Source organism: Melanerpes formicivorus, unplaced genomic scaffold, assembly GCF_026170545.1.
Source record: "Melanerpes formicivorus ecotype bairdi unplaced genomic scaffold, bMelFor1.0.p_v2 SCAF_59, whole genome shotgun sequence".
NCBI classification, from domain to species: domain Eukaryota; kingdom Metazoa; phylum Chordata; class Aves; order Piciformes; family Picidae; genus Melanerpes; species Melanerpes formicivorus.
The window spans coordinates 4,501,687-4,512,486 of NW_027142411.1; the positions used below are offsets into that span (position 1 = coordinate 4,501,687).

Here is a 10,800-nt window from a genome sequence, read left to right on the forward strand (position 1 = left end):
GGAGCAAGTGGCATGGAGCTTCAGGGCAGCAGCCATTCAACAGGCTGCCTTACTTAGGAAAAGCTGCTTTGGGTCTAACCTCAGGAGACCACGGGTTTGTTTAAGTCCCACTGCAAAGGGAAAATGAAACAAGGAAACTTGAGGCTTCGAGTTCCTTATGGGAACGGAATACTTCATCATACCCCCCTTCAGGGTAGGAGAGATCTAAGAAATAAAGATAAATAGGTTGAAAAAGTAGAGTAAGATAAGAATAGGGTAAAGAGATAAGGTAAATGAGATAAGAATAGGGAAATATTCCTATAAGAAGTTATTTTCAGATAATTCCAGCTTTAAATTTATTTCACAATACTGGATTGCTTTGCAGAGTGTTTTATGTTAGTGGCACTCATAAAGCAAGCCTCAGCTAACAGACACTTCCTTTTCCCTTTCTGTGTCAATTTTATCTTATGTCTCAAAGTCAGTGCTGTTTATCTGATACTGGATTATTTTGTGCTAGAGCAAGTCACTTACACAACTCTCTCATACCTTTGGACAGAGCATTTCTTATCATTTCTGCAGCACAAACAGCTTTTCCCTTTTTGATTGATTTCCCAACTATTTGCCCCTCATCAACGGCTGGACTCAAGGAACTTAAAGGTCTTTTCGAGCCAAAATGCTTCTGTGAAGTAAGTGGCAGTCTCAGTGTGGATTCCCTGGGGCACATGGTACTAGGGCAGAACACTGTACAGCTTTTCTTGGCTTTTGCATGTAAGAGCCTCTGCATTTTACCTGCACCCTTTTCACAGAAATTGAACAGGGGTTTTAAGAAACTTAAATCAAGCCCTTACCAGACCAGCAGTGCTTGTCATCAGGGACCCATCACAGGGCTCTTCTGTAACACGTTCTGTACAGACCATTTCCTTGGTCGTTGCTCTCTTTTGGAAAGGACAGTTCTAGTTTTTGCTAGTAAGAGATAGGAGAAAAGCATGTTTGTGACTGACAAAAAATAGCTTCAATGCCTCAACAGGGATCTTGGAATGAGATCACTCCATGTGTCATGGCCAGCACATGGAGCCTGTGTCTATAGAAATGCTCTGTTGGTTCTCTGTCCAGAGTTCTCCAGTTTGTTTTAAATTCAGTACACGAGATGTGAAAGGATTATAGTGCCCAGGAGTACAGCCTCCTGAAACTACTTTAGAAGAGTGTAAATTATGTCCTCTTCAGTACCAGCTGCTGCAGCCACAGTGGGTACTTGCTGTGTACCTGTGATCCATCACCTTGGGCAGACTACCCTTTGCAGCTGCAAAGGAGACCAGACCACTTCCAGCTACCTTAGAGCTGTCTTCCAGTACCTGAAGGGATCCTAAAGGAAGGCTGCAGAGGGACTTCTCATGAGGGTGTCTAGAGACAGGACAAAGGGGAATGGTTTGAGGCTGAGGCAGAGCAGGGTTAGACTGGAACTTAGGAAGAAGTTCTTCAGTACAGGGTGGTAAGACTCTGGCACAGGCTGCCCAAGGGAGGCTGTGGATGCCTCCTCTCTGGGGATGTTCAAGGCCAGGCTGGATAAGGCCTTGAGCAGCAGAGTCTAGTTGAGAGGTGTCCCTGCCCATGGTGGGGGAAGATTGGAGCAGATGAGCTCTGGGGTTCCTTCCAACCTGAGCCATGCTGTGATTTCCAACAGACTGCACTACAGTCAGCCACAGGAGACAGATCGGAGCTACACGTCCCTCCTGTCCAGTCTCCTGCCCAGGTCTCATGAGGTCAGTGATGGTGCCTTTCTGCCCTCTGTGCCCCTGAGGTTTTGCAACCTCTCTGTGCATGTGACAGGTGCAGCTGGCAGGAAAGAGCAGACTCTGAGCCAGCAGAGGCAGCTATGGGATGTGCAGGAGCCACAGGCTTGAACCAGCTCAGGCAGAGCACAGCTTGAAATGGAACTCCAGCCACTGTGTAATCGGTGACCACTAGATAACAAAAATGGATTTCAGCAGTGCCAGGAGCTGCTGTATCAGCCCTTTATGGGCCATAAGGAAACACTCCCTGGTTCCTAGAAATAATGACAGGCACCTGCCTTAACGGGAGCACTGCAGTGTCCTGCCTGGAGCTAGTGGGGAGATCAGCTGAGAGAGGTAAAAGTCCAGCTGTTCTCCTGTGCTCTGCACTTCCTGCAGGCTAGCTCTAAGCCACTGTCTGCTCAGAGGAGCATTACAGGCACAAGCACCTGACTGCATTTTGAGGACCTCTCTGGCAATGTAAAGAGTAATGTGATCTTAACTTGCAGGCTTCCAGCACTGTGAGTGTAGAATTGACAGGGAAAAGCTAGGAAACAGAAGCTGTGGAAGTCAGCCTTAAATATGGAATGATTAATGTTCTACATTACTGATTTTCACCATCCTCATACCTCCAAAATGTGAAACTCCAGCATGACAGATTTTACAAGAGCTAAAAAGATTACATGTAGCTTGCAGCACCTACCTGAAAAATGCCTTTTTTTTCCTTTCCTCCAAGACATGCTCAGGCTTCCTGCTGGGATTCAGATGAAGATAAAAAGCTTCATAGGCAACACCTTAGATAAAACTTCACATTAGCAAGACATTAATAGCAATATTTTCAAAGCTTCACTAAACAGTTTGCAGTCAACGCTTCCTTGCCAAAGGTCTGTCCTGTAGCCTGTATCAAACATCACATTAATAATAAGAAACCAGGTTGGAAGAGACCTTCAAGATCATCAAGTCCAACCCATCAACCAATCCAACCCACCTAAACAACTAACCCATGGCACCAAGCACCCCATCAAGTCTCCTCCTGAACACCTCCCATGATGGTGACTCCACCACCTCCTTGGGCAGCCCATTCCAATGGGCAATCTCTCTCTCTCTTTGTATAAAGCTTCTTCCTAACATCCAACCTAAACCTCCCCTGGCACAGCCTGAGACTGTGTCCTCTTGTTCTGGTACTGGCTGCCTGGGAGAAGAGACCAACATCCACCTGTCTACAACTTCCCTTCAGGTAGTTGTAGAGAGCAATAAGGTCATCCCTGAGTCTCCTCCTCTCCAGGCTAAGCAACCCCAGCTCTTGTCTTGCAGACAAAGTAACACTTTAAGCATTCTGTATGTAATCAGGAGTAAAAAGCTAATACTGGATCCTGCTGCTGGTTCTGTTGGAAGCAGCAGCGTGCAGCAATGTGTAACAGTGCATGAGCTGCATTTTTCATTTGCTCCTGAGCTTGGGTAAGGAATTGGGGCTGCTGTTTCTGTGTGCAAAGTCAATGGGCACTGAAGGCCCTCTTCATTTAGAAGTTCAATATATTTGGTTATCACTGCTAGGAAACAAACCACCACCTGCAAGGTGTTTTAAAACAGGAGGCCACTATTCTCCTTTCAGTGTTGAGATTAACCAAGACCCTTTTGCATGGTATGCATTGACCAGCATGATGGTGGGCAAGTGGTGAGCAGTGTGCTGCAAAGTGTAGCTTTTGCCCAGCCTGGGTTTTGCTGCTAGTTCTTTTCACTCTTAAGACAAAGCCCTGGTGTGGAACTCACTGCCCACACTGGGTTTATGTGTAGAAGAAAGTGCAATATCTTGAGCTGAACAAATAGGTAAAAAACCCCCCTAACAACCTACCTGACACAGTTAAGCAAGGCAGCATTGGTGTGCAGATTAAACTGTAATTTACTATCTCTGGCTATTGTTTTTGAGAGTAGTGAGTTGTCATTACTTCACACAAAGTCACATTTTTGCTGTTCTCTTCAACTCTTACAGGTATATAAAAAAAAAGCAGCTGGGAAGCTTGGAGATATCAGTCTCAAAATGACTGAGCAGGAGCAGGAGTTTGCAGGGAAGGCTGCTCAGTACCAGCAAGAGCTGAAGCAACTCTGGCGTCTGTTGCAGGACAAGCAGGAAAGCCTTGATGAAGTGCTACAGCAGAAAAGGTCAGGCGCAGGCAGCAGCACCCAGTCAGATCTGGGAGGTGGAAGGGGTGGGGGGATGCAGCTGCAGACAGCCCAAGCTCTTGCTTTCCAACAGAGCTGTAGGGCACAGTCCAGGTACTTCTTACAGCTGAGGAGAGGTAATTAAGCAGTCATTTTGCAAGTCACCTCTGCCAAGGTGAAATTATGACAATAGAAACAGAGGGCTGGGTATTATCTACCTTATGTCAGCACAATGCCTCTCCCTTACTTTATACAGTTCTATTAAACAGGTGTGAGAAGCTGGGAATTGTGCAGTGAACATCCTCCTCCTCTCTAATCTTCATGAGAAAGCAGCACTTTGGCTATTCCACAGCTCTAGCTGTCAGTATGGCCTGCAGCCCAGGTCAACCCTTCCTGGGCTGCCTCAAAAGAAGCACGGCCAGGGGGTGGAGAGGGGGATGCTGCTTCTGCTGCATTCCACTGTGAGAAAGATAGGAGCAGACCTTGTAATAAGGTCTGTGGCAATAGGACAAGGTTGTGGTTTATTCGTCTCTTTAGGAGTTAGGAAATCATACTAAGCCTGACTTAGCCACTGCCATAAAATTACTGATCATCACCACGACCTGTCTGTACTGGCAGTGGTGAGTTTTTGTGTAAAACAAGGGAAGATGCCGCTTCAGGCCTGGAAGCAGCAGAGTTTCAGCAAGACACTGCATCAGAGAGGCACAGCCCCACATTACTGCTCCGGGCAGGACCCTGTTGGCACAGCACACTGTTCCTGCAGATCACAGCAGGTTGCAAAGTAACCTTTGTTTAGACACAGTGGCAGCATTCATCTGCTTCTTCATTTTGTTTCTTCCCTCCTCATTCTCTAAGCAGTGTACATACAAACTAAGGTATGCTTCATAAAACATAGCCAGGGTGACTTTGAAGTGTTCTCCCCTCCTGCATCACCTTTCACCTGAGGACACAAGCCAGGGGCTGCACTGCTTACCCTTTGCATCTTAGGGAGTGGAGTTTTTCTACTTGGTTTTCAAAATGGAATGCATGTAGATAATAGCATGGCTCTTTTGATAAATGAAAGCTTTTAAAGCTTCCAAAGATATGCAAACTTTACCCTCAAAGCTGCTTTGTAGAGCCTGCTCAGTAGTTACAGCCTGTTCTGGAAAATTTACAGCAACCTTTCGCCTGAAGCAACGGACAAGAAAGCAGTATCAGTTTCTGGTCTGCAGACAGCTGACAACCGTGACAGTTTTACTGCTTACAGAGCAATCTTATCAATCACTATCTCCTGCCTTTCTTTAAATGCAAGACACTGCATGATTCAGATAAAAACCAAAGCTGTTAATGTGGCTCTGGGGTCAATAACCAGGTTCATAAACACCTCAAGTCCTGCTCCACAGGACACTTACCTAGGCCTTCTCTTGGTCGCAATACATTTCCTAGGCTTCTGCAGAAGAACAGCACTTGGAGATAGGCACAGCTGCTGTACTTTGGATGTCAAGTGCAGGTTGGAAAGCCTTAGTCATGAAACTGCCTCAGCCTGTCCTCAGAAGAGGGCCACTATTAGAAAAGCCTCACAGCCATTCACAGGTGAGGGAGAGGAGCTGTGTTCCTGTAAGGTTACCTATAAAATGGGAACCATGATAAAAATTGATCTGATAGGATCGATTTAAATAAACTTATATGACAGGTGAAAGTTCAGTTCTTGAGCCAGCAGCCCCAGGTAGGGCTCTCAGAGATGAAGGCTGTCTTTGGTGAGGTCTGTCAAGCAGCAGTACAGCATTGCCCTTTTACTTACTCTCACCACAATATAAAACCTTGCATTTTGGTTAAGTTAGAGGTTGAAGGGAGTTTTTCTGTGTACTCATTTCAGTAACAGTAGACTACATTTGTGAAAACAAACGTAAGGCTCTTTGCCAAGAGACATCTGGACAGAGGGCACATTTACTGCTGAGTGTGGATCTAGCGTTATGCTAAGAGTAAGACCAGCTTGAAGAGATGAGGCAGCGGCTGTAGGCACAAGGGAGCAGCAAGAGTTATCTGCTCAGCTGTCATCTGAAAGGCAGTGTCACAGCAGTCACAGCCAGGGATGGTTATGTTTGCAGAGCCTGAAGGAATTTCATGGCACGATCAGAAAAGATGCAAGAGAAAGGAAGTGAGGGCTATTGCCCAGCAGAGCATGAGACCCAGGGGAAAGTACAGCCCACCAGCAGCTGTAGCAGCCAAGCTGCTGTGTAAACCAGGTTCCTAAGGTAGCAGAAAGGTTGTAACTGGCAAGAATTAACACACGCCCCACTGCCACTCTGTCAGCTCTCTTCTTGTGGTTTCATCAGGTTGAAATTTTAAAACAAAAAACCCCCCACATACAACCACCCCCACCCCACCCCCTTGTCTAACTACAGTTGGGTTGTAGCTGCTGCTTCTCACCTGAAGAAGAGCTGAGCTCTAGATGCAGGACGACACTTCCCAGCAGCTGCAGTGTGCTGCATGCAGAGCCAGGGGACCTGCAGGGCACTCCCTTGCCAGCAGCTGCTGTGGCTGTTCCTTTCAGAGAGCACTTCCAGCTCTGCAGTTCTCTGCTCTTTAAAAATTCATCCTCCAAGAAGCATTTTGGTATAGCGCTACCTCTAAAGGCATCTGTTTCCTTGCTACTGAAGTGATTTTAACTACACGGATGCTTTTAAAACTGATCTCTTGGAAGGTCTCTGAAGCAGATGCCGTTGCCAGCGAGCTGAACCTATGGACTGAAAACATCCATGTGCTGACATCATTAAGCTACAATTCAGTGATCTTCAGTTTCATCATCTTACTGCCAGTTTTCTCTGCTTCAAGCTCAGCCAAGCATTAACCATGAAACAGTCTTAAGAGGGAAAAAAAAAAACCAACAAACAAACCAAAACAAACACCCAAAAAAAACCTTCCAAAACTAAAAGGCTTGGTTTTAGACATTGGCACATGAAATAAAGTCTGGGCAATGCTCTGCACTGCAGTGAGGGTAATCCAGATTTGTGTAATGCTGTGCAGTCTGCACACTGACTGGCTGGGGACAAGCGGCAAGAACGAGCAGGAGCTTGTCCTTCTCAAGTTAAAATGAGTGAATGTTTTCAGCATCACAATACAAAGGGCCAGAGCCACCAGCAGGTGAAACCCGGGACAGCTTGTTGAGGGTGTTCTATTGGGTAACTTTACTCTTTGTGCCTCATATCCCCCCAGTTGTCAGCTGAGGACAAGAAAAATGGCCTTTGTAAAGTGTTTTGAAGCACATACTGAGTAACTGCTAGCATTAGATACTCACTGCTGGGTTGAGACTGTTTCACATCATCCTCTGTGAGAACAAAGTCATCTTCAGATTTGGCATCTCAGAAATGAGAGGTTACTCCTCAGTACTTTTGTAGCTAAATGGAAAGGTCCACCTCATGAAACATAGCCTGGCACAGGCCTGGGCAGAGGCTTGGACTGCTCTTAGTAACTATCCTGCTTTCACCTGCCTTCTTTTGCTTCAGTTCCATGCTTGATGGTTAACAATCTCCTCCACCACCAAAAGTTCATTCACAGTATCACAATATCGCTAAGGTTGGAAGAGACCTCGAGGATCATCGAGTGCAACCTGTCCGAGCAGTATGTAACAGGATAATCTTCTTAGAAGCTTTCTTTTTTGTCCATCTTCTAACTCTATATCCAGACACAGAGCAAAAGACAGAATGAGCTAGTACTGTGTTTAGGCTGCATTTCACCACCTCATTCTCAGTGTTACTGCTCACCAAGGGCTGTGCAACACCTGCTTCTAGTATGCGCCCTTTGGCAGAAAAGGAGCCTGACAGCTGACAGCAGCTAGGCTCAAGACATTGGTGTTTTGTATTGATTTGTTTCTCAGTTTTAGAATCTGGAAGTCAGGAAGCTATGAGTAGAAGACTGCTTCTTATCCAGAGCTTCAGCTAGTGGCATGAAGTGACTGTGTCAGAGAAGTCTGCGGCATTCAGATTTGAGTGTTCATTTTCCATGCCACAACTTTGTTTTCCCAGTCAAATGACCTCAATTGTCTTATTACTTTGTATTCTGACATACACAAAAGTGAGTCACAGGAAACCCAAGAGCTTACCCTTGCCAAACAGAACTTTTTACAAAGTTTGTGGATGAACAGTAAAGCCTGGCAGCTGCCTTTTTCTTGAGAAAAAACACAAAGTGATTCATTCCTTCATGCTTGGGCAGTCAGAGAGAACAGCCTACAAGGTGACAGCGCCTCAAGGGCTGTCCTCTGTCATCTTTCTGCACCACTTGTCTCCAAGCTGTGCAGCCAGGCATTAGCTGAGCCCCACATCTCACACTGGGTTTGATCAGAAGCTTTCAGCCCCAGTAGCAGCTGGCAGGAGGGACCTGGCATGTCCCAAGGCACAGAGCTGCCCTCCTGGTGGAGCCCAGCTTGATGGACAGTGGCACTCAGGCAATTTGGATCTCATGTGCACCACTTCTTTGTGTGCACTTAATCCAACTCACTGCATGGGTCCAGTTCTTGCCCCCCCCCCAATCACACCCTCTCACCATCACCTTTAGTGGCCATTTAAAAAGCAGAATGAGAACAGATTTCACTCAGCTCATTTCAAGCATTAAATCCATGGCCTCTGCAGTCTGCTTACCCACATGCTGTAATTGCACACTGCTGAAAAGTGAGGATTTCTCTTCAATTTTTTCCTAGGAAAGTCGAAGGGGAACTTGAAATCATTTGGGAATCCACATCCAAAGAGAACCGGAGAATGAGAGCACTCCTGCATGAATCCCTGAGGAAGAGCCACAGGAGGAACAGGGGCACAGGTCATGAGCCATGCTTAGATGAAGTCCCTCAGCAGGACCTGGTTTATGGACATGATTTCAGCTATTGTGATGTGAAACCTCCATCCCCTACTGAAAACGAAGTTCCTCAGGAATCTCTGTGAGAATAAAGGCTTCACACATCTCTTTCAGGAGAGCTCTGTGCCTGAAGCTGATTTTTCAACGAGCCGACTGAGTGAACACTGACCCTCTTGAAGAGTCCTGCCTGGTTCAGTGCCACCACCTCTTTGGGCAGCGTACTGCCAGCAGCATACATCTGGCTTTCTGAAGAGTGTCTCCAGATTTTGTACAAAGCACTCCACAGGGGAACAAAAGGACCATATTGGTCATTCTTTAGAAGGGAGATTTTCAAGACTCCCAGTATTGGCTTCACTGTTCTTCTGCTGATGTAAATGGGGAATGTCTTAGCATTCCACATCTGTCACATCTCATCTACTTCCCATTTTAGGGCAGGTTTTAATGTATGGTTCAAAGGACAGCAGCATGAGGGTGCCACACTGACACTACCTTCAGAAATGACATCTAAATATCATCAGAACAGTGCAGTGAAGTTCAAATGAGCTAACCTTTAATTAGTGTCTTGCCAGATCACCCACACTTAGTCTCCACAGCTGTTGCAGGAAAACTGGGCAAACACCTCATGCCATGGATGAAAGCCCAAGGGAATTTCAAAGGTGGCTTGGGGTGGCTTTTTTGCCATACCAAAAACCCCTGGACAGGTTACACTGACCACACAGGTACAGATGGCCTGGGCAGCAGCCTGGGGTGGCAAGATGCTGGAACTGTTTCAGATTAAAACCAGCAAAATACATTGGAAAGAGTGTCAAGCGTTGCACAGACAGAATTAATGATTAGACAAGTGCTCCTCTCAAATTCCTTCTGATACTTACCTTACCAAGGAAAGTTGTCTTTTTACACTATGAAGAGCTGAAATAATTGGGTTTGCCTCCAGTCTCTTTAAGATTAAAGTTAAGAAACATCTGAAGCCTAAGATTATCTTGCACTGAGACACCTGGGTTTAGCATGGTTCTATGTGCACACCACACTGATCTTTGGATAAAAGAGAAACCACAACAACAGGCATCACGCATGGGAAAAGATCAAATATTAACTTTATTAAACACACACAACACTGAAACACTGAGCAAAACCACCCTGAAAGATCCCACCGAGGTTACTAACATAGTTGGCAATTTTCAGTTAGGATTTCTTAGCAGGTAGTACCACCACTTAAAATCAACAAAAATCCCATGTCTCAAAAGCTAGCTAAGAGATAAATAAAGAGCTTAAAGGATGATCACCATCACTTCTTTGCTGAAGCAGCAGTTAAAATCAAAACAACTTTGAGTACTGGAAAAACCAAACAAGCCACCTGTCAGCCACTGGAAACCAATCCAGTTAGAAGCATTCTCTCTGTTTTGGCAGTTACTGATTCTTTCCAGCTTCAGAACATTGTCACAGAACACAGGCAATTACTCAGCAGAAATACTCCCGATTCAAGTCAAGTAACTGAAATAATTACAGAACACTTTATTAGAATAAACCAAACCAGGTTGGAAAAGACCTTCAAGATCATCGTGTCCAACCCATCAACCAATCCAACCCACCCAAACAGCTAACCCATGGCACCAAGCACCCCAGCAAGTCTCCTTCTGAACACCCTCAACGACGGCGACTCCACCACCTCCCTGGGCAACCCATTCCAATGGGCAATCACTCTTTCTGTATAGAACTTCTTCCTAACATCCAACCTGAACCTCCCCTGGCACAGCCTAAGACTGTGTCCTCTTGTTCTGGTACTGGGTGCCTGGGAGAAGAGACCATCATCAGCCTGTCTACAACCTCCCTTCAGGTAGTTGTAGAGAGTGATAAGGTCACCCCTGAGTCTCCTCTTCTCCAGGCTGAGCAACCCCAGTTCCCTCAGCCTCTCCTCACAGGGCTGTGTTCCAAACCCCTCACCAACTTCGTTGCCCTTCTCTGGACTCGTTCCAGCAAGTCAACCTCCTTCCTAAACTGAGGGGCCCAGAACTGGACACAGGACTCGAGGTGTGGCCTAACCAGTGCAATGTACAGGGGCAGAATG

General features: G+C 46.1%; 1 protein-coding gene across 7 annotated transcripts in view; it reads left to right on the forward strand.

Annotated features, from left to right (window-relative positions):
* The window catches only part of CEP89 (centrosomal protein 89), a 29,033-nt gene extending 18,298 nt beyond the window's left edge, over positions 1-10,735 (forward strand). For 2 of the 7 annotated variants that reach the window (XM_068161693.1, XM_068161694.1), the window contains exons 18-19: positions 3,739-3,908; positions 8,584-10,735. In XM_068161693.1, coding sequence (XP_068017794.1) covers positions 3,739-3,908; positions 8,584-8,821 — 408 coding nt within the window. In that variant the 3' untranslated portion in view covers positions 8,822-10,735. Of the gene's footprint in view, positions 1-535; positions 666-1,660; positions 1,740-3,738; positions 3,909-8,583 lie in introns of those variants that run through there. The other 5 variants (XR_010990191.1, XR_010990193.1, XR_010990192.1 and 2 more) reach the window with 5 other exon arrangements.
* The last annotated feature ends 65 nt before the right edge of the window (positions 10,736-10,800 follow it).